The 27,768-nt window shown below is 40.0% G+C and overlaps 1 protein-coding gene across 7 annotated transcripts in view; it reads left to right on the forward strand.

The window, feature by feature from the left end:
• RTTN (rotatin) overlaps positions 1-27,768 on the forward strand; it is a 137,332-nt gene that overhangs the window by 98,135 nt on the left and 11,429 nt on the right. For 4 of the 7 annotated variants that reach the window (XM_029229393.1, XM_029229402.1, XM_029229411.1 and 1 more), the window contains 9 exons: positions 1,083-1,173; positions 4,342-4,495; positions 7,591-7,728; positions 10,473-10,690; positions 18,310-18,415; positions 19,166-19,263; positions 21,038-21,115; positions 24,764-24,890; positions 26,945-27,147. In XM_029229393.1, the coding sequence (XP_029085226.1) occupies positions 1,083-1,173; positions 4,342-4,495; positions 7,591-7,728; positions 10,473-10,690; positions 18,310-18,415; positions 19,166-19,263; positions 21,038-21,115; positions 24,764-24,890; positions 26,945-27,147 (1,213 nt within the window). Of the gene's footprint in view, positions 1-1,082; positions 1,174-4,341; positions 4,496-7,590; positions 7,729-10,472; positions 10,691-18,309; positions 18,416-19,165; positions 19,264-21,037; positions 21,116-24,763; positions 24,891-26,944; positions 27,148-27,768 lie in introns of those variants that run through there. The other 3 variants (XR_003794500.1, XM_029229433.1, XM_029229443.1) reach the window with 3 other exon arrangements.

Raw genomic sequence — 27,768 nt, forward strand, 5'->3', positions numbered from 1 at the left:
AGTCTGACTTAAGTCCTAATTAGAGTTCATTCTCTCACTCGTGTTGCAGCCTTGGGAAAGTAACTTTAATCTCTGAAGTGTCATTAATAAACACCTAGTTAATGGGGTTACTGTTAGGATTAAAAGTGATGTTGTCTAGGATACTCTCTTATCTTAAGTGTTCCTTTTCTCCTCACATATGTTTATTCTAGCCAAGTGTACCTACCTCCTGTTCACCACATATTCATTTGCATTTCTCTGTCTCTGCCCTTTGAACATTCACTGCCTGAAATGTCTTCCTCCTCTTTGCCAAATCACAATGCTTTCGCTTTCTTTCTGGGATAAGAACAGTCTAAAAAGAAAGAAGTCTGCCTTGCTTCCCTTCACTCAGTTGTGATTACTCCTTTACTCTGCCCTTATAATAAGCAGCAGGGTGTGAGTTTGTTCTGTTTACATTCATTTGTCATCTTTTCTACTTTGATGCCTACTAGAGTTGAAAAAAGGAAACTGCTAGTTGTCTTTCCTTCTTGAATGTTTCCTGCCTCAAAAAGGGTCAGAATGGGGCTTTAGGAATATTCTTGCTTCTCCAGAGTCAGTTAAGAGTCTGTTGTGACATTGAGGGCACAGAGGTATTAAAGACTCTTTCTTGGCAAAGGCTTATATTTCCATCCCTCTTCTTCATTTCTGATTTAATTTTTTTTTCCTGTTTGTTTTTCATTATTTTATTTTTTACTTTCTAAATCAGAACTTATTTCCTGGCAAATGTTTTTCCTGTTTTAAATAGGGACGTAACCACCAAGGTCTTGCTCTTGTTTCTTTTCCTTCTGAAAGGGCTTTATGATATTTTATTCTGCTTTTAATAGGTTTCATTAGATATTTTTCTTAGAATTCCTTGTTTCCCACATTTATCTGATGAGATCTTTTCCTGTGTCCTGAAATATTGTAGGGTAACTTTTTATAAACAATTATTTCCGTTATTTTATAAAAAACCTTTTTCTTGAATTCTGTTCATGGTTATATCCGAACTTTAAATTCTAACGAATTAGTCTTCAGGAATAAGCATACTGATCATCTGAAGGGTGTTCCTTCTCTGTCCTTCACAGCATCGCAGATGCCACCCTCATAGAGACAAGTGTCCAGGAGCTCCAGGCCCTGCTGCCCGCGTCACCTCCTGTTGAACACACTCAGGCTCAGGTAAGCGCCTGCGTCTGCATGTGCGTTCGTTTACCCTTAAATGCCAGAAACGTAAATTCTGCTGATATACTAACCACAGGAGAAGGTTGAAAATCTCTCAGGATATACGTGGTATGACGAGGTTATTTGAAACAGGTTACTTAATAGATGGTAGAAAAGAGCAGTGGGATTTGAAGACCTAGATTGTATTCCTGGTTCCATCATTAACCAGCTGGAAATGTTTAATCAAGGATCCGGGTATCTTTGAGCACTGTATTAGAAAAAGCGGATGTTGTGTAGCCCACCGTCCCCTTCTGTGATTTTAGGCTGTCTCTGTCATCCACCTAAATTGAAGTTGTGAAATACTTAGTGACTAAATTCTGTGTATATTCAAAACTCAGTCTAATAAGAATAGATTTATGTTTGTTCCTTCACACATATTTAGTGTAGCTGCTGCTAATAGAAACGTTACCGTAAAATCAGATTTTGTAAGAAGGGCTACACGATTTATTTGGGGTGAGAGGTAATTACAGGTGGACTAGCAGTCTCTGTTGCTGCGTGCTGTCTCCTTTGAGCTTTCTGAATAAGGCGGACCCCCAGGACAAGGTTGGGTAACACTGTGCCTCATCTTGCAAACACTGTCCCATTGCAGTGTTTTCATTTGTGAGTGTGCTTATTTGCATAATGGCCATCGCCTCCATTTTTCTGTCTGTCCATCCAGCAAATCTTTATTAAGGGCCTACTGCGCACCAGGATCTTCCCTAAATGAATAAAGCAAAGACCCTTTCCGTCAAGTTGGGAGAGTAGATAGTGAGCAACTACATATGTGCCTGATGATGTCTTAGGTGTCGAAGAAGAAAAACTAAAGCAGGGACAGGAAGTGAGGTCAGAGTGGGGGGGGCAGGGCTTTTCCGCATAGGGTGGTCAGGGAGGGGCTTTCAGACAGTGACGTGTGGCCTGAACTTAGTGAGGAAGCTGGTCCTATGGGACATAGCAGGGCCTCTGAGAGCTGGCCTATTCAAGAAGCAGAAAGCAGTGGCCAGAGCAGAATCTGTGAGGCGGAGATGGGGCTAGAGGGTTCAGGGCTCCGTGAAGGCAGGGCCTTCCTGTTTCATGCCACTGTGTCCTGAGTGTCGGGCACAGTGCCCTTCCCATGGCAGGTGCTCATTCAGTCCCTGTGGAATGAATGAATAATAACAGTAACAAACCTTCATGTGTGCTTGTTTGTGTGAATTTATGTAATCCTCACATCAATCACATGAAGTACCGTTAGTGGCCCTGTTTTATAAAGGAAGTGACTGGAGCCCAGAGATGAGTAACTTGCCCAGGGTCACTCACACAGTAAGGGGCAGAGCCAAGATTCCAGCCCACGCAGGCTGGTTCTAGAAGCCATGCTCTTACTGTTGCGCTACCTGGCCTTATGTAGACTAAATGTTCTTGCCTTTTTGTCCTTATATAAGATCATTCATTCCAGAAAAATTTTGGAGCATATGCTTTGCCACATTGTGTTGTAGGCGCTAGTGACGCATCTGTGAACAAAGCAGACACATACCCCTGCCCACATGAAGTCTGTGTCCTCGGTACAGGAGACAGACAGTAAACAGTAAATAAAATTTAACTATTTTATCGGATGGTGACGATGGTGTGGAAAAAATAAATGAGGATGGGTAAAGGGGAGACAGGTTGATGTTTTTCTTGTGTGGTGGTCAGAGAAGGCCTCCTGGAGGTGAGATGTGAGCAGATGCCTCGGAGGTGAGGAAACAGGCCGTGGGTCGTGGGCAGAGTGTGTGGGCAGGACTCTGCACGGCGAGCCTGCAGGCAGCCAAGGTACGAGGGTTCTGAAGCATGGGGTCGGTTGGTTGGTCTATTTATTTGAAGAAGGAGTTTCAAACATAAAAAAGAGCTACTTTGTGAACTACCATATCAATGGCTGATTACGTCTTCAGTATGGTGATTTACAGAAGGATCTTTGACAGCTCAGTTGTTCTCTCTCTAATGCTTCCTCACCTCCCATGGTTTATCTATTTATGGTTACACCATACCTGGAGAGGGCAGACTCGCTGTAACTTCAGTAGTGTAGTCTATGAAGGGATCAAAAAATACTTCACAGCAATAAGGAAATTAAATTTCACAAACTGCTTGCGTTCTACCCAACAGGAAAAGCATAGCACCACCTATACTTTTATGTAAAATATATTTGCAGATTAGATAAAGGGAGTACGTTTCATCAAGAGCAGTAGGACAGAAGAACTATTTGGAAATAGTCTGAGGCCATTTACCATAGAGGCACTATGCCTCCACAAACGCCCAATGGTCCCTGCTCTCACAACAGCAGCCGAATAAGGTGGGAGGAAAAACTGTGAGTGTGTGTGTGTGTGTGTGTGCGTGTGTGTGTGTGTGCGTGCACACACGTGTGTACAGAACGAGACAGAGGCTTCAGAATATCTCTGTAAAGTTCATTTATATGGGCTGTCTCATTGCCTGGGGATAGTGGACAAATGAGCCCTCGCAGTTTATTCTTAAATTATTACATATCCAGAGAATTTTTTTAAAGTACTTTTGCCAGTTAATACTTCTTATGGTATTAGTATGTATCAAGCAACATTCCAGAGATGTTTTTGGTAATTTGGGGGAAGATTTAATTTTTCTTTTGTAACTAAGAATAGTATTTTTATGCTGAAGGATAGTTGAGGCCAAACATTGGACGTGTTTGCATTTTATTTGTAGCAATAACTAGGCTATTAAGCTGGCTTTTCCCACCCCTCAGTTGTACACTTTAAAGAGTATTTTGTAATCTTTCTTTACAAAATTGTAGATTTTATGATTTTGGACTGCCATTTTTGCTTCTTCCAGAGTATTGATTCTACAATTTAGCTACTTGAAAAATATGAAGACTTTCTTTCTCTAAATAGAATTCAGAATTTGGTTTTGGAAATATTGCTTTGTTTGGTATTATTATAATTGACAGTGTTAAGGTGGCCATTAATGACAAGCTTATGAGAAAAATAATGCTTTCTGTGTATTCATTTTAGTCTTTAAAAATTATGATGAATATTTTATTACTTTTTTATTAACTTATCTTACAAAGAGGTGACTTCTTGTAATGCATAGAGAACTAAAATACTTTATCACTGAGATGGGCTTTTCATATGACATGCTTTGTCTTACTTTATATCCTTTTTCGAATAGGTATCCTTTCTCCTAGAATACCTGTCCTCTTTGTCCAGGCTTCTTCAGTCATGTTTATTGGTAGATCCTGACCTTGTGATTCAGGATGAGCTTCTGAAACCTCTTATCACAAACATCATCAGAGTTCTCACCATATGCACCAAAGATATATCAGGTAAGCTTTATTTTTTTAGTTTAGGATGAAAGTAAATAATACTGAGGAAGAATATCTTACCTTGCACCAGGTATTCAGATCAAGGTCACATTTTGGGTTGTTCTTTGCCAGTATTTTGGAAGCCTTTTATAATGTGTTTTATAGTTTGGATATTTTAAGTGGTTCCAGGAGACCATTTGAGGCAATTATGTAGTATAATAAAGGACCATTCCCTGTGCTGTCATTTTAAATGAGGGTAAAGTTCTTTATGAAATGTTAGAAAGTGCACTAAGTATTATATGGTAATTATTCTTATAGTCTATGGCTAAATAACAAGTTTAAGCAAGTCTAGAATACAGTATCAGAAATTTCCTAAGGTCTGGAATTTTTTTTTTATTTTTTGGCTGTGTTGGGCCTTTGTTGCTGTGCGCGGGCTTTCTCTAGTTGCAGCGAGCGGGAGCTACTCTGCGTTGCGGTGCGCGGGCTTCGCATCGCAGTGGCTTCTCTTGTTGCGGAGCACGGGCTCTGGGCCTGTGGGCTTCAGTAGTTGCAGCATGCAGGCTCAGTAGTTGTGGTGCGTGGGCCCTAGAGCATGCAGCCTTCAGTAGTTGTGGTGCGTGGGCTCAGTAGTTGCGGCGTGCGGGCTCTAGGGCGCACGCCACAACTACCGAGCCCGTGTGCCACAACTACTGAAGCCCGTGGGCCCTAGAGCATGCAGGCTTCAGTAGTTGTGGTGCGTGGGCTCAGTAGTTGCGGCGTGCGGGCTCTAGGGCGCACGGGCTTTAGTAGTTGTGGCACACGGGCTCGGTAGTTGTGGCTCATGGGCTCTAGAGCACAGGCTCAGTAGTGGCACACGGGCTTAGTTGCTCCACGGCATGTGGGATCTTCCCGGACCAGGGCTCGAACCCGTGTCCCCTGCATTAGCAGGTGGATTCTTAACCACTGTACCACAAGGGAAGTCCTGGAATTCTTAAAAAACATACTTTGATGAAACGTTGAACATAGAGCTTAGTAGTGGAGAAAATTAAAACAACAAGGTTCGTTGTCAAAATTAAGATATGATAATTGTCTAAAATAGTTTATAATGAAGTAATAGATCATGTGATAATTCTCTTTGCCCATCAATTCATTCTTATTTAGTCCTTTGAATTTATGGATTTGCAGGCTTTAGGTCTGGTAAGTGAAGTGGTTTATGATGCCCAGCAAAGCTGGTCCTCAGTGTCTCATCAGTACTAAGTTATCCCAGTGCTAGAGCAGCAGTAATTACTTACGTGGAAATTTTACAAGTGGCAGTGATGTCCTGACTAAGCTAATTAGGTTACACCATGCGTTCTCTACAAGGGTGATGTCTCCCTACAAGGAGCAAAAAGTGATTCTTGAGGGAAAGGGATGGGGGGAAAAATCTTAGCTGTTAGAGTGGTTTGTGGCCCTCAAAAGCTCAACTCTACTCAATAAAATCTTATTCCTTAGTATTTAGTTTCTCTTGTTAGGTATCAGTTGAGAAGCTTTGACCTTGAGCTCATGGAACATGTATGAGAAATATGCAAGATCAGTGCTGAAAAGCTGGTGCGAGCATGGCTGTGACTGGAGTGCTTTTGATCTAACGCTTGATCCCAAAGTCACATGACAAGAGGTGGCCTGCATGTTTTGGCTGCCACCAGCTGCCTTGTGGATGTTTTATTGATTTCCTTGCTTTGATTTGGGGCTTTGAAAATGAAATAAAAATGGTATATATTTTAATATCTAAGTATATGAAAGTTATTTAACCCGTAATTAATTACGCCAAGTGCTGAAAAGAAAAAATGTCAGTAATATCTGAATGTATATTTAGCAGGTGGTTAAGTTAAAAGTTATTTTCTCATATCTTTCAAACATTAAACATTAACTAAAATAATTTTTAAGAAATTAAATTTTTTTTCTGGAAAAATAACAGTTTTGAATGATTTTATAAAACATTGATTATACTTCTGGTGTATATTTGTATGATTTGATGATTTTCATATATAATTTTATATATCTTAATTTATATGTATAAATAAATTACATTAAAATTATTCAGCAAGCACAGTTATAAAGTTAAATGTGAATAGCTTTTTAGTTTTTAATTTAACTTTCAACTTAAATATTTTATTTGACCATCTTAAGCCTATATTAAATAAAGCTAGCAAGCTTTATATTTACTCTTTTTATGTGTAAAGTACAAATATATAGATATTACATAAACAGATATATGGTATCTGTAAAGTTAATATTTCATGGGGGTTGTGATAAGGTGACATATGATTAAAAAGACTCCTATTTATAGAGCTGATAATGACAAAAAGGTTGAGAAACACCAAACGTTGCTACAATCCAAACTCCCTGGAAGATGCTCTTTCCCAGTGCCTCATGGGTGCTGAAGAACACTGAGCGGGGAGCCTTCAGTTCCTTGTAATGAGTTTGACACAGTTGGCAGATAACTGCTGGTGGTGTGGCCACAGATGACTGGTCCTAAGGTAGCTACTGCCCTCCAGCTCCCATTTGCCTAGTAGAGAGAAGGGAAAAGCTGTTTTTTCCTCTAGAAGGTTAATTGCTGCACCCTTAGCCATACATAGGCAAAGCTGCAGAATCCTCTTTTGTATCACAGTTTTCCTTTTGGGGAAATACTCTTTTCTGTTCTTCAAAGAAGTTTCCTTTCTTTACTGCTGTGACCTTGGCCATTATGTTTTCCCCTTTCACCCCTACACAAAGCTGCTAGAGGGGATAAAGAAAACAGGAGAAACTTCACTTTTATAGAAGTAGCACAAGCAATGACATGTTTTTATGATGTGCCCAATATGTAGTTCTGAGGCTATGGCTTAATATTCAATTTGCCAGTTTCTGCTTATTGATGAATATGCTTTAATAAGAGGAGGATGTGTGAGTGTGTATTCATTTATCTGTAGGAGGGTGGGTGGAAGAGAGATCTTTAAGAAGCAATGAAAAGGAGAAATTAATTGAAATAAATTTTGGATCATGCTGAATTACATTTGTCTTCATTTGATGAATACATACCTCTTATTTTATGTGTAATGAAGTGTCGGTGAGGTTTTTCTTCTTTGTGTTAATAACTTGAAATGTTTTGATTAATTTTATAGATATAGAGTTAATATCGGCTTTTTATCAGACATGGACACATTTATTTAACCTTCTGGCCACACTCCTGAGGAAAGCTGGCCCCGCCTCTTTCCCATCTATTACGATGGGTCTGGCCAGGTACTGGGCAACGATGGTCGGTAAGAAGATAGTCTCGCTGGGTTTGGGGTTGTTCTGCTAATAAAAATTAAGATAATCCCTTATTTCTGATTTTATATATAATTTATATGTATTCTCTAAAATTAAGTAGTTATGGCATGGTATATGAAAGAGGAACAAGGTACTTGCTTTGAGAAATTTGCAATGCTCTTTAGGAACCCAAAAAATGCATTTAAAAAAAATGAAATGTGCCAAGATACTATAAAAACAAGTAAGAAAAGCCTGTGGCGTTATGAAGACACGTATGATGTGATTATAAAACAATGAGATAGATTTTCTTCTGTTGATGTAGAAACCCACCTCTTTTCTCACACATATGCATTGTGAGTGGGTAAAGCTGCCTATATAATATCCTGCTTACATGATAACTTAGAAAGTTATAATAAAAATGGTGTCTTGTCTTGAGACATGAGGATTTTCTGATAGCCAAGGGTATAGTGTAGTTAATTATTTTTGTAAGATGTTTTCCATATAGTAGTTACCTACTACAATAAACAAATGATTGTTTTTAATATTACCGCTGTCTTTAATTTTTCATAAAGTCTCTTCTAAATTTTAGCATAGCAAGAGCCTTTTTTTACGTAAATGTATATAAATAACATTTGTTACCTTTTAAAAATAGCCAGTTAAAATGTATTCAAAATTGAGTTCTTTTAAGTTTCCACTAATTCAATTGACTTATTTTTTCACATTTCATTTTATCATTTGGTCATTCTGTAAACTTACATGTATGGTACATTTTGTCACCAGAGTGATAGCTTTGAAGAAAGGTTATGGGGAAGTACATGTTCAGCAAGAAACAGAATTGTTAGTTATCTGGATATAGGAGTTCTGAGTTTACCCTAAGGGGAATAATGTCCATTTAGGGATTATTATTTTGTTAAAAGAAATAAAAATTGAAAGAGATTGACCAAGTGAGTGACTAATATTTTCCTCTTGCGTCCGTGGTGTGGGGCAGGGGGGAAACTACTTTATCATCTGAATCACCAGTAGTACAGAGCAGCATGCTTTATGGCACTCATATGGGGCACCTAGGCCAGCTGGTCAAATCTGGCCACTGCCTGATCTGGTAAATAAAATCCTACTGGAACACAGCTACACTTATTCATTTTCTTATTGCCCGTGGCTGCTTTCCTGCTACAGCGGTAGAGAGGTGAAGATTTGTGACAAAGGCCCATGACCTGCAAAGCATGAAATACCTAGTTACCCTTTGACCCTTTGCAGAAGAAGTTTGCTGACCCGTGATTTAAGCCTGTTTACCTGACACTATTTCCCTAGTGATAAAATAAAGACATATTAAATTCACAGTCTTTCTACAAAATATACACGTGGTTTTATATAATAATGGTGCTAATAAAAAACAACACACTACATATACTGTTAGCTTTGATAGTCGCAGTGTTGATGAAAATATAACTAATAAGAATGATCATTGATATTCCTTACTGAGGGGTTGTTTTTGTCTGTTTTCTGTTTCTCTTATAATTTTCCTTCCCACGTGCCCATATACATTTAAAAATATTAAGTCACTTTGTAACTTAAGTTATCTATAACAGTTTTTTCTCAAATCTGACTAATATTTAGACATCATTTAAATGATTCCCATGAAACCTGCTGACTAAATTTCTTTTCTTATGTTACTTAAGAACATAAGAATTTCTGTAAGCCTGAATCTAGGTAGAAGTTCTTATGGTTATAACTCTTGGACAAGTATAAATCCAAAATAATATAAAAATAAAACACAACAAAATTATAAACCAGTGCAGTCAAATTAATAAAATTAATGTAATATAGCAGACATTCTTTTGATTAAATTTAAATCAGTGCTCACAACAGGAAATTAATAATGACTGCTTTAGTCTAGATTCTTTTGAGTTTGTTTGCCTATTCTTTCCTCTCTGTTATACTTGCAGATCACTTCATAATCACTCTTGTTCTCTCTCTGAACTACTTTGAAACCTTTGTTCCTACATTATGCCGACACTGCAAGCTGGGTCTTGTTTTAAGTACTGTTTAGCATCAACTTGTTTGAAAACAGAAAAACAATCACACTTATTTGTAAAATAGTAATCTAGATAATCCAGAGTATAGTTACATTAACTATTTTTTAAGGTTAGCACTGAAATAAAAACTCAAAAACTCTAGAGTGTTTTTGGGTCCCCCAGTAGACCCCAGAGGGATCAGCACTCATTTATATATAATCCTCTTATTTAGATCTTAGCAGATATTGTGTATATGTACACTTGTACACACACACTCACATTCATATAAAAAAGAACCTATATAGGGCTTCCCTGGTGGCGCAGTGGTTGAGAGTCCGCCTGCCGATGCAGGGGACACGGGTTCGTGCCCCGGTCTGGGAAGATCCCACATGCCGCGGAGCGGCTGGACCCGTGAGCCATGGCCGCTGAGCCTGAGCATCTGGAGCCTGTGCTCCGCAACGGGAGAGGCCACAACAGTGAGAGGCCTGCGTACCGCAAAAAAAAAAAAAAAAAAAAAAAACCTATATAAAAAGAACAAAATGAAAATTAGATTCCTTCATCAGTAGGTTGTCTTAGTACTGTTTAACTTACCCTTAAACACTATGGTTATTCGTGTGCTAATAAGCTTTACTTCGTTAGAAATTAAAAAACTATAAACTTCATTACTCAAATAAATCTGATTAACTTCTTTAATTTTGAAGAAGTTTTCAGTCATTTACATATGGAATTATTCTCTCTTTCAGATATGTTCTGCAAATGTGTGGGTTTGTCTAGCACCTGCCCCACTCTGTGTACTGCCAGCCTGCAATTCCTTTCTATTCTCCTGACTGAAGAAGCAAAAAGGTATCTCCAGGATAAGGATAAAACAAGTTTAAACCACAGTCCAATGATGGTTTCACTTCTTGATAAAACCCAGGAAAGTCAGAAATCTCTAGAACAACTTAATGAAGTAATTCTTCAGGTATGTGATTTCTTAATTTTTCAAGATTTGGTTTAGTTTTTAAATGAATTGACTTTCAGTCTTGGTCTTGTAAGAATTTTTTTCAATCATTTGAATTAAAAAACAATGCTCATTATGACCATTTAAATAATAGAAAAATATATAAAGTTAAATTAACCATCTCCTCTCCAGTCTCATTCCTCTGATGCTGACCAGTTTCTTTAATACACGTGATGTAAAAATTCAAAATGAAACATTAGTAATTTAAATCTGGCTGTTTATCAAAATAGTTTGCTGGATCATGACCAGAATGATCATGTTTCAGGAATACAGCTATAATTCATAATTTATCGCCACTTTCAAGACATGTTTACATCTTTGAAAATATTTTTACCTCAATGGCATTTGGCTTCTACTGTAAATGAGCTATATATTTAAGGTGTATGTCCGTGGAGGTAGGTGGACGTGGTTGGCATATTTCTGAGAAAATGCCCCCTTTCCAAACCCTGCTGCCTATTTTATCTTGTAAACTTATTTTTTGCAATCCTAAAATATGAACCAAGAATTTTGTTTCATCGAAAACTTTCTAAAGCCGCTGAAGTATTGTTATTTTATATATAGATTAACAGTTAAAAAAAAAAACGGGAAGTGTTTCCTGAGTTGCACAGCTTTTTACAAATAGGAATGTTACTAGATTTTTCAGTATTAAGAATCCTTTTTAATAATCACATTTAATAAATCAACTATACTCTAATAAAGTTAAAATTAAAAGAAAATCATCATACGGTTTTATCATTTTTGCCTTCTCACTGAAAGGTGGGTCAGTGGTGGGTGGGCGCATTGAAGGGTTTGCTCCTGCTTCCCGGGCAGCCAGCCGCGTTTCCCAGTCAGCGTGTGTTCTGCCCACTTGCTGCCGTCCCTGGGGCCTAGGGTTCTGGGATCTTTGCTCCTCCCATGCCCAGGAGGGTTGTGGTCGCGCAGGTCCTTCTGGTATGGCCCCTTGTGTGTTTGGCATGACAGCCTGATTGTGTTGGGGTACGGAGGTGGCCGAGGCAGGGGCAAGCCCCTGGCCCCGCCTGAGCTGCCCGTGGAGGGGCTCGCGGGCTCCACGGGGACTTCTGTCTCCCTCACCCAGAGGACTCTAGTGGTCTTCACGGCACAGGAAGGAGCCTGGTAGGGGCTCCCCGACACTTCGTCTTCTGTCTCAGCAGCTTCCTCAGGAGCTGGAGCTCTAGGGGACAGGTCCCCAAAGTATTCCTCAAAGACACCTATTCTTGGGAAGCCACCACTTCCTGTAGCTCCTCCCTCACTCATTCCACTCGATTTTTCTTAGTTTAGAACCCAAACTGGACACTGTTCTGATTGTCTCAGTCACCATCCAACAATAGGCTTTATTCCCCCATGATTAACTGAGTCCGATTTTGCACTTTAAGGAATATGGTTGGCACTCCGTATCTGCGGGTCCTGCCTCCGTGGAGTCAACCAAATGTGGATTGAAAATGTTTTTTAAAAATTTTTCAGAAAGTTTCAAAATGCAAAACTTGAATTTGCTGTATGCCCAGCAACTATTTCCATAGCATTTACATTGTATTAGGTATTAGAAGTAATCTAGAGATGACTTAACGTAAATGGGAGGATGTGCCTAGGTTATATGCAAATACTTCGCCATTTTATGTGAGGGACTTGACCCTCCGCAGATTTTGGGATTCACGGGGATCCTGGGACCAATCCTCTGTGGATACCAAAGGACCACTGTGTTATAAGCAGTAAACTAAAACTTACACTTTACCGAAGTTCTTCCCCAGCCCCGATCAGAAATCATTACTAGTTTCCCAACTTTGGCTTTGGCAGAACACTCTTCTCCTGGGCGAGGGGCCTTTGCTCGTGCCAACATGTTTTCCTCTTCAGGGAAACAGAGGGTATCTCAGTGGTTTTCCTGATGATTAGCTAACTTTCCTCCCCATTTCTTCCACATTACAAAAGATACAAGACCTGTGTGGATATGGATATGTTAACCAGTTATTTAAATCGTGTTTCCTAATAAATCATACTTTTCTTGCTCATGTAAACAGTAGAATATGAATATGTGACTTCTGTTAGGAGGGCACAGAAATTTAAGACAAAGGAGAGAAAGGAATTGTACCTGTGACAGTTTATGAGAAAAACGTATGCCTGACGTGAGATGGGGCACTTATTAATGAACTTGTTAAGCTGCAGATACTGTGTTTTCTTTACAGTGCCCTGCATAAAGATGATATGTGAATTAAAATATTGTTAGAATGCATTAAGCAGTGATACATTATAATACATCACATATGTTTCTTAATATATATCCATGTGAGCCATGAATTGTGCCAGGAGTTATATGAAGCAAAGTAAACTATAGTCTTGAAATTATCAGAAAAAATAGTATTCTGAAATTGCCCTTCAAAGGCGTATTTAAATTTTCTGTAAAACTGTACTCAAAAAATATTAGACGTGTGACCGTAGGCATATCACTTAACCTTTTCTGATTCGGTTCTTCAGTGCAAATGGTTGGATTGTATTACATGATTGCTCAGTTTCCGCTGGCTCTAAAATTTTCCGTCTCCTGATAAATTATTATATTGTTGTAACTTCAATTAAAATGTCTTGACAGAGAATCTTTTGTAATGGCTGCTTTACAGCAGTATCCTACAGATGGTACATGTTGAAAGTTTGCATTTGGTACTCATCTCTTAAATCACGTATGTTTATTTTTCCATAATTTTTGTAATTCTGTTTTGAGGTGCTTTCAGGTTCAGAAACTGTTAGCTGTCTTTTGAACATAAAATATTGAACACATTTGACTTAATGGAGATTTTGCCTTCTCTAGTGAGATACTCAATATGTTTCATTTGCAAATACATATAGATAACAAGATTAGTAAAAGCTATCTCTATAATAGGTTTTGTCTGTAATTGATATGTTGGATTATTTTTACTGTTTTTATTTGATATGATATCTAAGGATAGTAATGCAAGGAAACAGCAAACTCTTATGTCACATTTTAGGAGTTATGTTTTGCACTACTGCTTAAGTGAGTGGTAAAATTCAACAGTAAATCTGTTGGAGAGAAGACTTGTTATATATTTGAGATTTTGCTGTGTCAGTGAATGTTCACTGTAATTAAAAAGGCTTTTCTCTACTTTAGTACCTTGTGGAAAGAAAGCAAAAAGCCTAGATCACCTAGTATATAGAAAGAGTTATATCAAAAACTGTGTAACATTTAAACAAATTACATTGAGTTCTCTTATTTTCTTTCTGCCTATGGTTTTTCGCTCTGTATCCTCTTGTTTTGCATGTCTGCGTCATCCAGTAGCTAGTCGTCTGTCACTTCACCTGTCATATGTGGAATCTTAGCCTCCCCTCCTGCGCCCGGCTCCTCACCCTTACAGGGTGTCCTGCTCTGATGCTGCAGCTCCTTGTCAGTCTGCAGTAAGAGCTAAGTGGGAGACCAAATTAAATCCTGTGCTCTGGCCTTCGGTCTATGTTGAAAAGTGTGTGGATTTACTAGAGGTTAGTTCTCTCTTTCTTTCTTTCTTTTTTTTTTTTAAGTTTTGGGTTTTCATACCAGTTTTACCACCTACACATTTTAGAGTGCCAGTTTTGTAAGGTTTTTTACCCAAAGTAGGGAACTTCTGCCACCTTCTCTCATTTCCTTCTTCTCAGAGGTGACTCCTTGTACCTTTTTAGCTTATTATTATTATTAATTTTTTTTTTTTTTTTTTTTTGCACGGTACGCGGGCCTCTCACTGTTGTGGCCTCTCTCGTTGCAGAGCACAGGCTCCAGAGGCGCAGGCCCAGCGGCCATGGCTCACGGGCCCAGCCGCTCCGCGGCATGTGGGATCTTCCTGGACCGGGACACGAACCCATGTCCCCTGCATCGGCAGGTGGACTCTCAACCACTGCGCCACCAGGGGAGCCCTAGCTTATTATTTTATAGTTTCCCTTCTGTGTCTCTAAATAACATGCTTGTATTTCTTTATCTTGATTATTCAGTTTTGGACTCTGTTGATTTTCTGGTGTGGAAAATGAGACTTTTAACTCTCTTTCCATGTCCCACCTACCTGCCCAACCGCAGTGAGTTCCCCTCTCATTCCCCCAGTGTTAGATAGCTTCACATTGACTAGGATTAGGCAGGGCGTAGTGTTAAACTGTGAAAACGTTATACACAATTGAACCATGTTGCAGTGTTCACCTTTCTTTTCCTGCACAGCTTTCTTTTTCCTTAGAGGTAATTGTATTACTTTTCATTTGATGAGTTTTCTCTTATCACTGGAAAGCCCCTTGTTCTTTGCCAGCCATTGAATGTCTTCCTAGTGTATTCAGAAATGTCAGAACTTATATCAGCTTCATCTTCTGGAAGAAATCACTCCCAATTCCTTCTGACGTGCTTGGTGCCCAGTGTCATCCTGGGGTCTCCATTCACTTCCTTCCTGGGGAATTCCTTCACCTCTCTGCCTTTTCCTGTGACCCTCTGTGCCCCGTGCCTTCTTTTGGTAGAGTCTCTTTTCCAGCAGCTTCCAGAGAAAAGGTGCATAGGAGGCTTTTCTGAAATCTAGCCATGCTTCCATTTAATTTATAGTTTAGCCAAGTGAGAATGCTAGACTGGAAAACATTCACTTCAGAGTTTTAAAAGCATTCGTCTATTTCCTTTAACTTTTCATGTTACTGTAGAGAATTCTGAAGTCATTGTGATTCCTGGTATCTCTCTCCTGGAAGTTTTTAGAATTTTTTTTTTGTCCCTAATATTCTGCATTTTCCTGATGAAGTACCTAGGTGTGGGTCTCTTTTTTCTGTTGTGCTGGGCTTTCTCGGGGGTTCTTTTCATCTGTAAACTCCTGTTTTTTAATTACTTCATTGACATTCCCTCCACTTTATAGGCTCTGTGTGCTGGGAAATTTTGTTAAGTTTTCTTCTTCCTACATAATCTCTCTTTTCTTCTTTTTCCTCTCATTATTTTGTTTTCTATCCCCTGCTGTGGGAGCTTTTGTCAGATGTCTGGTAATCTTGGTTGTCTGCTATATTTCAAACTGCGAGACGTAAAGCAGGTGGATGCTCTGAGCCTGTGAGCGGCGCTGGTGAGCTGCAGGCTCTGTGCGGGAGGGATCTGGCTGGGTCATTTTGTGACCCTGTCTCGGTGAGCTTGTCACATTCCCGAGAGCAGAATCTTCCGACCTCCTGCCTGGGGTTGAAAACCCACCTGCCAACTGTTTTGCAGCAAAGTTGGAGAGAGCTGGGGTCTTAGAATTTAATTTGAACAGTTTCACTTAATCCTTCATTGTTTTCAGTAGAACACCCTCACCTACACAGGTGCCGAATCTCTGCCAGTTTAGAATCCTTCTAACTCATCCTCTCCAGAGACTAAACCTCCAGATTTTTACAAGGATTGGGGAGGAAGCGTGGCTTGGCTGCACAGAGCCTGATGGGAAGAATCTGGTCCCATGTAACTGCTTCTCAGAGATTTTTCAAACAGTCCTCCTTGACTCTCACTTCCCGGGGTACATGGTACTAAGTTTCCTCAGCCGTTGTCAATTCAGTGTATGGACTGGGGTGTTACTCAGTTTTTCTCACTCACCGCTTAGAATTCTCAAGCCTGCGAATGCATTGGCCATTCATCCATCGACTTTCTAGTTTCCAAACTTGCACGTGCACACGTGTGTGTGTTTAATCCCATTTCTCTCATTTTACTGAGATTTCACGAGAGAATAAAAGGCACATCTGTGTGCACAACTCTTTCCCTGGAAGCCTTACCTCCTTTTTCCCTCATTGCTGCAGATGGTAGATGAATAGTGTTTTTCAGTGAGCTCAGTTTTGTTTTTCTCAAATCACTAGTATGTACAAGTTCAATAAGGATGTGTTTGTGAGAGCAGTTTTCCTATTAATGGTGAAGATTGTTTATAGACAAATTGGGATTCTCATAGTTAACTATAATGATCATACTCCATAGATATTCATCATCCTGTAACACTTCACTGCCTTTTCACCCCTTTCTCATGGTCACACTCAGCATGGTCTTTATCAAGCATCCCTGGCCTGGCCATTTAATATCTAACATTGGCCAGACAGGACCTGCCTGGTTCGAGGCAGCGACCTAAGTGAGATATTTAAGATGGAATCACTGCCCGTGGTGGGAGGGCTGGGAGGCCCCCCCACTCTGCAGGCTCCTCCAGTGTCATGCTGCCAAGTGTAGGCCGGGCTGGAATTGTAAATGGAGTTGCACCTGTATAATTATGCTGTTCTGTATTTTATGTAAAGTTATGTCATTTAAGCTTAATTTTAATAATACTGTAAGGCTGGATCATTTTTAAATTACTGGTAGAAGGAAAAGTTATGAATTTGAATGATATCTAATATTTATAAACCAAATGAAGAACTTCTAGATTCTTCAACTTGAGCTTATGAACCCCTTGAACTTGTAATAAAAATGTACTCATATATCCACATGAGAATCTTACCACAAAAAATTCAGCTGAATCTAGTCAACCCTTTAGAGCTAAAACACCCAGTAAATGGGAAATAACAGAGGAGAGAAGACAAATTAAAATCATTACAAGGAAGCAAACAGACTGTTCCATAATGCGAGCCATTCTGTAGGATGACTGATCTGGTTTATTCAGCTTCTCAACAACAACAGTGAAAAACCCTGGTGGGTGGGGTGGGGTGGGTGGAAGAGGCAGGTGATCGTAGGAGATATAATGTACAGATACGATGTGAATGCTCCATTGGGTCCCAATTCCAATAAGCCAACTGTGAGAAGACGTTTTTGAGACAAAAGAGAAAATCTGAATTTTGACTGCATATTAGCTGATTCCAAGAAATTATTGATAAGTAGTTTAGGCATGATAATGGGTTTATGGTTATGTATACTGGAGTGTGCCATTTTATGATATCTACTGTTTACTTTAAAATACTTCAGCCAGAAGTGTTTTAAAAGAGTATGAGGGTTTGTTATCCTGTTTTTTCTACTCTTACACATACTTGAATTTTTTATAATGAAAGATTTTTAACTCATAAATTCAAATGTATAAAGGAAATATACCAAAATATCAGCATTTTCAAAAGAACAAGTGATTTTTTTCATTTATGTCAGAGTAAAAAAATTAAGTAATTTTTTTTTTGAAAAACATGCCACACGATAGGTTAATGTTGCTATAGAAATGAAAGATGGAAAGAACCAAATCACCTGAGATACAGGGGTACATTGAGTAGAAATTGAGGGAGGGGAATGTGTCTCAAGAAGAAGACAGGAGGAATTTGATAACAGTTCTCCAATTCCAGTTTTCCAAGGGCCCTTTTAAATAAATTACACGTGTTCATATATTCCCTGGTGAATTTAAGTGTATAAACTTGCTATGTGTTAGTACTAAACATAGCTTTTTTCTTTAGATGATGAGTCTTTGAGAATGATTTTTGGTCGTTTCCATATTATAAATTTCTTATTCAGTCTTATCCACACAGAGCATTCTCAAATCTTAATAATTTATCAGATTCCAGTGAATTTCATGGAATTGTTGAAAACTAACCATAGCTTTTAAATGGAATGCATCTTTTATTCACAACCATTTTGCTCCAGCTTAAGTTTTTCTCGAAGGCCGTTTGATATATGTTCTTTGCAGTGTTATGAAGTAAAATCCTCCAGAGATGTCCTGAAAAGAGTCGCTGTGAATGCACTGATGTCGCTTCTGGCTGTCAGTAGAAGAGCACAGAAACACGCTCTGAAGGGTGAGCCACCTGGCACATCAGCTCCTTTTATGGCATGCTTTCAATTCGTATATTTTACTGCCTGTTCATTTTAATTTTCTTTGGACTCAAAGTGTAAAGAACTTTAGTGTCACTAAAAAAATACAGGTTTTATTTTCCCTGTACAGAAACATAGTAAACATGCATTACTTTTAAAATAAAAAGATTACACACGTAGATTATTTTTTGTGTAATGATTCTGACTCCAGAGAATCTACATCTAAATATTAGAGAAGCTTTTAAAAGTAGCACATCACTCAATTTCATAATACTAACTACAAGCACATATTGCACACATGAAGAAATCACGTACTTTTGATAGTAATAACAACTGCATTAGATGATCCTATATTTTCATAGAAATTTCCCCTCTTGTGTGTCATAATTTCTCATCTGGAATCAGGGAACACAGGTCTTAGAGATGAAAGAGAACATCAAGCAGCAACATCGAGCCCACTAATTTGAGTTGCGACTTTGCTACTGAAACAAACTCTGCACGCCTCCAACATAAATGAGACGTGGGTGGTATCATACTAAATTGAAAACAAGTGGGCTTTAGCATTTTAGTTCTCTTACGTTTTTATCCTCTGATTCATTAACGTCTCACTGAAAGTGCAAAAATGAAGTTGGTTGGAAATAGAAAATGTTATTTTTTTGAGAGTTTGTTATGTGTAGTTTTAACTTTTTTGGAAATGGAATATCCTTTTGATTGTTTTGGATTTTCCCTCTCAGCCCATCTAATAGACAGTTGCGTGGAGCAGATGAAGCACGTTCATGCACAGCTGAACCTGGAATCTCTGAGGCCTGGGAGGGCAGCACTGAAGAAAAAGGTGACTGAATTCTCAAATTCTGGGAGGCAGGAATGGCCATACGTAGAGACCGTCCCTCCAGTATCCTTGTGCTTATAAATGACACCAATGTTTGGTTGAAATGAGTGTCTGTTTTAGAAGAAAGGTACAGCCAAATAAATTAGTGGGATTTCTACATTAGCAGGTTTGCGTTCGGGGTGTGTGTGTGTGTGTGTGTGTGTGTGTGTGTGTGTGTCTTCTCACTTGAAAATCTTTTAATGAGATTTATGTATTATATGTTGTTGTTGTTATAAGCATTTTGGAGTGTGCATGATACATTTTTATACTACAAAAAGAAAATCTTTCTCTCATAGGTTCACTAGGAATGAGATAACTTCCTAAGTGTTTTCTATGTGGTAGGCACTATTCTAAACATTTCATATTTATTATCCCCTGCACACTCATGACACCACAGTCACATAACTGATAATGGATAAAGCCACTGTTTGCCCCATATCTGGGTGGTGGCAGAGCTCGTATTCCTAATCGTGTTTATTTCCTTCCGTGACTTCTGAATGTCTCTTTTAAGCGTTGAGTCTGCTGGACTCATGTTCAAGCTGCATTTTCACTGTAAACTTGAAATAACACAGGTTTTTAAAAAAATTATATTTTATATTGAGATAACGTTGGTTTATAACATCATATGTTTCATGTGTACAACATTATATTTCTATTTCTGTATACGCTACACCATACTCATCACCAAAAGTTTAGTTTCCATCTGCCACTGTAGAGCTGACTCCCTTTACCCTTTTTTCCCTCCCCCTCACCCCTTCCCTTTTTGGTAACCACTGCTCTGGTCGCTGTATCTCCGTGTTTGTTTTTATTTGGTTTGGTTTGTTCATTTATTTGGGGTTTGTTTGTTTGTTTTTTATATTGCACATGTGGGTGTAACTGTGCAGCATTTGTCTTTCTCTGTTTGACTTCTTTAACTTAGCATAGTGCCCTCAAGGTCCATCTGTGTCACTGCAAATGGCAGGATTGTGTGTGTGTGTGTGTGTGTGTGTGTGTGTGTCTGAGTAATATTCCATTGGATATATACACGTTTTTAATCCATTCATCTGTCAGTGGTCACTTAGGTTGCTTCTATATCTGGACTATTGGAAATAACACAGTTTTTATACAATAGCAATGGTTAATACTAATAACTATGGTTAAAAAGATCTGCCACGCAGGCTTATCGAGAAAATGAATATGTGTATATGTTTATAAGTATATCTATTATATTTATATATATATAATATATACATAGATCTGAGAGCATTATTGCAGCAGTCTGTGTAATAACTAGTTTCTGCTGCCTTTGATAAGAAACCAAGAAAAAGCCATATTTGATAATTTCATTGGTCCAGGGGCTTATATGTTTGTCAGTTTCTTTTCTTGCCTCTTTTCCTTTTTCCTCTCATGCAGAGGCCCTTTACTTCATCGTTGAGAGTGTCAGCCAACACCTGATATGACTGAAAACCAGTCAGTACCTGCTTCACTTTATCGAGATGAAACATGGAGCTTATTATATATCTCAGTTCCTCCGTGCTTGATAGAACAGAAATAGCTTTTTCTTGGTGGATGTGCTTCTCGAGATATGGTCATCTTTCAGAGATTATTAGCCTGTCAGTTCCTTCAAAGCTATGGTGGTCAGGCACAGTGAGAGCATAGCTGCATTGTAATGTGACCCAGGGGAGAAGGAATTACTGTATGTAAAAAGTGGAATACGCTATTGTTGTTCACATTTTTCAACTGCTTTTTGTTTAAACAGGAGGATGGTTTTATTAAAGAGTTAAGCATTGCCATGCAGCTCCTAAGAAATTGTCTTTATCAAAATGAAGAATGTAAAGTAAGTAGAGCTTCTTTTCAAAATTTTGATGGTGCTGTTATTAAACAGTTTAAATTTTATATGAGATAATTTGGGAAAATGGAAAACTCTTCGAATTTTTTTTTTTGATGCATGGTTGATTGGTTTGTAAGCTCAGTGTTCATTCTCAGAAATGGATGCACCTAATCTTATCATAATTTCTCAACCCTGATGACATTTCTTATGTCGGCGTTTTAACTTTATCACTGAAACTTTAACTTAAGGCAGCTAAAGCAAACTTGAGCCTCTTTTTTTTCTACTGGTAGCCATTTCGGTTGTTTTTTTTTTTTTTTTTTGACTAAGATGGAATGAATGGCCGTGTATGTCTTTTTTTTGTTTGTTTTTGGCTGCGTTGGGTCTTTGTTGCTGCACGCGGGCTTTTCTCTAGTTGTGGCGAGCAGAGGCTACTCTTCGTTGCAGTGTGTGGGCTTCTCATTGTGGTGGCTTCTCTTTGTTGCGGAGCACGGGCTCTAGGCTTGCGGGCTTCAGTAGTTGTGGCACGCGGGCTCAGTAGTTGTGGCTCGCAGGCTCTAGAGCGTGGGCTCAGTAGTTGTGGCGCATGGGCTTAGTTGCTCCACAGCATGTGGTAATCTTCCCAGACCAGGGCTCGAACCCATGTCCCCTGCATTGGCAGGCGGATTCTTAACCACTGTGCCACCAGGGAAGTCCCACGGCTATGTATGTATCTTAAGGCAGAATTTTTTCAAAGGTGGTTGTTAGACAACTGTCCAAGGGGATAAGTAGAGGTGTCTGCATCCATAGGAAAGAAGATGAGGGTGTCTCCCACTTCAGAGGAGAAATCGCTTACTGCTATTGCCGAGTGTGGGCCTGTTGACGTCCAGGAGGTTCTTCACTCCCAGCTCTGCGGCAGCCCCTCTGTTGTTTTGCTCTGTCTGTGAGCATTGATGCTGTCATTTAACACAGCCATTGGTGCTGTTATACAGGATATAGTGTCTGGAACAATTTGATTTGCTTGGTCATAGTGATACGACACTTTTGAAGAACTAACTTCCACACAGAATTACTATGGAAAATGAGTAAGATGAAGATAAATTACAGAAGTTTTGTTTTTTAAAAAAATTTCTTACCTTTTTTGTTTTTAGTTGTGATAAAACTGGAAAATATATACTATATCTAGGAAATGCACATCTTGAACACATATCCCTTAAACTGTGTAAAATAATTTGTTCAAGACACATGACTAACAATTTACATTTCAAAGCAATTTTGATGGGAATTAGGCATTGATAGATTTCATTAAGATTCCCAATGGTACAAACTTTTTACTCCAAATAGAGGTGTCATTTACTAAGCTTGTTAGGGTCCTTGTGACTGGGTGCAGTTAGTATGCATCTGTGACACCTCGCTCAGGCAACACGCCAGCACACTTTCCAAGTAGGATCTGCCTGTGGATTTCCGAGATGCTCGCCTGAGTACTGGTTGTAAGTGTAGTGTTCACATTTGTAACACATCAGCCAACTATGAAAGTGTAATCTCTCCATAAGTCACGTGTTTCTGCATTTCCAAGTTGTTTAATAAGGAATAAATCCAAAGAAGAATATTTAGATTACTCTTGAGAATAGACATAGTTCTAGGGGGCAAAGATTCTTAATTTCTTTCCCTGTTCCAGCTTACCTGAGGTGTGTGACACACTCCCATCTCTAACTGTTGGTCACTCTTGTGGTGATTCACCAAGTCACCCACGCCCACCCCACCCCGCTGTCTATATGTATGACACGGAGGAGTTTCCATACCGGAAAGGTCACCGGGGCTGTGAGGTAGATGGAATGAAGAGCGGGCAAGGTTAGAGGGGGTGAATGTGCTGGTGCAGCAAGAGGTGACGAGACCTTAGCCGGGCAGTGAGAGCGGGGAAGGAGGGAGGGGAGCAAATGCGAGAGACTGAGGAGAAAGAAGAGACATGTAGAACGACGTCCAGGCTCAAGTCTACCGCAGGCGAGCCTAACAGAGCGGCCTGTAGCTGTGAGGGATCCTCATGTTGGGTTCACACATCGCAGTGTAAAGTGTCTTCAGGCTCTCGGGGTGGGAAATGGCTGGTAGTCGGCGGATTACACGGCTCTGGGACTCTGAGGGGCGGTGCAGGCTGGGGATCTTAGGAGCTAGCAGTGCATAGAGGTGTTTGTAGCCGTGACTATTGTTGACCTTTCCCAAGAGGGCATGTAGTGAAAGCCTAGGTCATGTCCTCAGAAAATATAACTATTGGAGAGGAGACAGAAAACAGCTGAGAAGGGAATGCTGGAGAGAGTTTGGAGGTGATCTAGGATAGAGGGACTGCATGGAGACAAAGAACTAAGAGCCCTTAATAGTTGCCACAGTGCCTGCGGGTTTGACAGCCATAAAGGTAGGAGCGATTTTACCAGCCTCATCAGTTCAGAAACGAAATTGAAGTAAAGCTGAAGATTAAATAATAGCTGGGAAATGACAGCATTAGGAGTACTCTTCCTAGAAGCTTGGTTCTGAAAAGCAGCAGTTATAATTTAGGAATATAGCATCAAAGGAAGCTAGTCTGTATGTTTACTCCTAACATGTAAAGTGCTTAAATATAAACAGAAATGAGCAAATCGGGGCCTAGTTATTAAAGAGACAGGAAGGGAAGAACTAATAGATGGGTAAAGATCCCTGAGGAGGCACGCTGGGCTGTGTTCCAGAACACAGATGGGCAGATCAGTCTCTGCCCAAAGAGCACCTGTTCCTCACTGCCAGGCAGGAAGGGCAAGTGCAGGGATACACAGATCAACCGTGTGGACGGAACGGCGGAGTAGAGCAGGAGCCCGTACCTCATCGTGTCTGTCTTCTGCGTGAAACAGTAAGCAGGGTCGTCTGCGGCCGTCGTAGGGCTGTGCTCCAAGCCTGTGGAGAGTGGGGAGTAACATTGGGAATAACCCGCCCACTCTCTTTATGGAGTATTGATACTCCATAAAATTGTGTAGGGCATTATATGAAGGCCCACATGTGTGCACATGGGTCTACAAATCGCCTAGTAACTCTGTTCATTAAAAAAATTGTTGCATTTACTGCCAATAGTTATATTTTATCCATAGTATTTTCCCAGTGGTAGCTGATCTTTGTAATAAAAACTGAGTTACTTAAGAATTATTGATTTAGCATAATATTTTGACTGAAGTTTATCATATTCAACTTATTTAAAAACAGTAATCTACTTCTGATCTATCTGTCTAGCTACACATATTAGATATATATACATATACATACACACGGGGGTGGGGAGGGGAGAACTCAGAATTGATCAGAATGTTTCCTTAACCAGAAAATCCCTTTTCTTAACCATATCATAGCATTTATAAGAGTTTATTTAATGTTGCAAGATATCACTGTCTTGCTTAATTTACATGTTCAGAAGCTGTTTTTCTACAGTTCTGACCTAAGCTGCGTATCCTGGTCACCCCAGTGTTGCAGGGACTTCTGAGACTGGTCAGGCTTGTGGTCAGGGCAGTCCGGGTTGCAAGGTGCTGAATCTGTCCATAGGATTCCTTTCTCTAATCAGAACAAAAATCAATTCAGTTTTTGTATCATGTTGGTGACAAGTTTTTTGGCTTTGATTTTAATTTATATCTTCAGACTAATGCTGCCCTTGTTTCCTTCCTGCTGCAGGAGGCAGCCCTGGAAGCTCATCTCGTCCCTGTCTTGCACTCTCTCTGGCCTTGGCTTTTGATGGATGATTCACTGATGCAAACTGCCCTGCAGCTGCTTTGTGTCTATACTGCAAATTTTCCAAATGGTAAATGGAACCCAACACTGCCTTTCAAAAATATACTACAATACTAATCTTAGGTAATGTTGTTAAAGTGGAGAAATGAATATACATTTTGAAGTGTTTCTTCCACTTATTTGAGGGTATGTTGGTTAGATGTATGCTTTCTCACAGGTATTATAAGAACGAGCGGTTACGTTAGTATGTGTTTGATGAGACAGAAGAGTCACTAGACAGCTCAGGGATAGAGAGGGAGAAGCTGTCGCGATTATATGGCAGCGGAACGTTGAATTTAAGAGGAAAATTGAGAGTGAAAATTATGATGGAAGACCTTAAAAACAGGTTAAGGTTAAAACTTTAAGAGATTCTAGAACAGGAGGCTGGCGTGGTGAAAGGTAGCTCTGGGTTCGGTTGGCTTGGCGACAGTTGGTATCATTGGGGTGCCTCTTTCATTCCTGCATTCGACAGACTTTTTATTGAGAGCCTCCCGGGGCCCTGCATTGTTAGAGGCCAACAACTAAGAGAGAGCAGAGCAAGCGGGGAGGTGACTTGGGAAGAGAGGAGAAGGTGTGAGGTAGCTGTTTGAGGGGAAGGAAGTGGGGGGCATTGCGGGCAGTGTGAATTTCCCATGTAAACTTAGGGTCACAGATTTAAGGTTTAGTCAGCAAGTTTAAGGTTCTCGTGCTTCTTCTAGCAACAGTCAGCAGCGTAGCAATTGGATTCTCCCGGTATCAAAAGACAGACAGAGAAATGACCGGAACTGAGAACAATTCACAGCCATCTTGACACTGCTGTGTGCTGGGGGTGGCTTTTTCCTCCACCCTGGAGCCGCCTGTCCTGTCGCCCATCCTGTCGCCCACTCCGCGTGCCTCTGGCCGTGTAAGCTGGCGGGAACAGAGCCTCAGGCTCTGTGGTGTATGGAGAGCACTGTAGGGCAGCGTCGTCCTTGTTTACAGGCCGCTGCTGTTGACTTTCCAGTCCCCACTTCTGCTCTCACTGCCCCCCATCCCAGCTCACGGCCTCTCGCAGTGTGACCGGCGGGGCACGGCGGTCTCTGAAGTGTGGCCTCTGCACATCATCCTTCTTTACCCAACCCTTCACTCCTTAATTTAGGGTTTAGGGAAGCGTGCTTAGGGGAAGAAAAGAATCCGTTGCAAAATACTGAGCAAAAGAAACATATATTGGGTTGGCTAAAAAGTTTGGGGTCGTTCCATAAGATGCTACAGAAAAACCCAAACGAACTTTTGACCAACCCAATACTTTATGATAAATCTTTGAAACCGTAATCTATGTTACTTACATACTTACAGTTGATGCAAATATTAGAATGTGGTTTTGATTGAGGAAGAAGCTTTTTATTTTCCTGTCTTGTTTGCTGCATCATTTAGTGATAGTTTTGTGTAACATGAACGGAAACCTTGGTATTTGGATACTGCTATGTAGCGTGAATACAGGAAAGATCACTCTATTTATTTGTGTTTACTTTTATGAGTTTATTTTACAGAATGTATTTGATTCAAATCTAGTTGTACTTAAGCTGGCCTCCTTGCATGGACTTTCACAAGCTAATCACACCTTAGGCTTACGTTACAATACAGTAAAATGCATTTCTAATTCTTTTATGATTATTTTTCTCCTTTGATAAATCCCATATGGTTGTTTAAATTACTGAGTAAATACTGGACTCCGGAAAACCAGTTGATGCTACTGCTGGTGCTCGCTGCTTGTGAGCTGTGTGACCTTGAGCAAGTCACTGACACCTCTGAGCCCCGAGATGCCGTTTAGCGTACATGGCTGGTGGCGTTTGTCCTGTCCTCCCACCCCAGGGTTATCGTGGTCCTCATTTTTTTCTTCTGGAAAATGGAGGCATTAGACCACAGTGTTTTTAAATGCTTCATTGAAGTCATTAGGCCCTCAGTCCATTAGATCAGATGCGGACATATCAGCACCAGCCTTCAGTGCCATTGCAGTTCACAGGCTAATGGCCGAGTCCTTTGATAGACAGACATGCTTTACCACTCAGGTTGTTGAACTAAAGCGTGGAGCTGAGACGACGTTGTGATGGACTGTTGTTTTTCAAGGTTGCAGTTCTCTCTGTTGGTCAAGTTACGGACAATATCCTGTTCAAACTGCACATCGAGGGGCCCCTGGCAGCTCCCTGATGCTGTATATCCTGAAGATGGCTTCCCAGGTTCCTCTCGAGAATACTGCAGTCCAGCAGATGGTTTTCACGTTTCTTTCAAACCTGGCCTTGTCTCATGACTGTAAAGGGGTAATTCAAAAAGTGAGTACTTAAACTCTCCTTCCTATCATTAAAAAAGAGACTCAGTAAAATAATCCTTTCAACCGAGGACATGTGTGAAAAGTCTAGAACTCAGTTTCTAGGATTAATTATTATGATTTTAAGGCATTTTATTTTAAAGGATTGTAAAAGGATCAGGAGGTTCACTTTGTTTAAAGCCTGTTGATAGATGATACATGAAAAGTGACAGAAGCTAGAATATGATCACACCATTCCCTTTTAGTTTGTCTTCTTAGCTTTTGGACTGTATTTTCTCTCTCTCAAAGATGATGGTTTTAGGGCTTCCCTGGTGGCGCAGTGGTTGAGAGTCTGCCTGCCGATGCAGGGGACACGGGTTCGTGCCCCGGTCTGGGAAGATCCCACATGCCACAGAGCGGCTGGGCCCGTGAGCCATGGCCGCTGGGCCTGCGCGTCCGGAGCCTGTGCTCCGCAATGGGAGAGGCCACGACAGTGAGAGGCCTGCGTACTGCAAAAAAAAAAAAAAAAAAAAAAGATGACGGTTTTAGAAAGACAGCTGTGTTACATTTATTTGAGATCATAAAAGTGATATATTGGTCTTTAAACAAACAAACAAACAAAAAACAGACCAAATTGAGCATAACA

This window comes from Monodon monoceros, unplaced genomic scaffold (genome assembly GCF_005190385.1).
Source record: "Monodon monoceros isolate NGI ecotype Baffin Bay Population unplaced genomic scaffold, NGI_Narwhal_1 Super_Scaffold_1, whole genome shotgun sequence".
In the NCBI taxonomy this organism is placed as follows: domain Eukaryota; kingdom Metazoa; phylum Chordata; class Mammalia; order Artiodactyla; family Monodontidae; genus Monodon; species Monodon monoceros.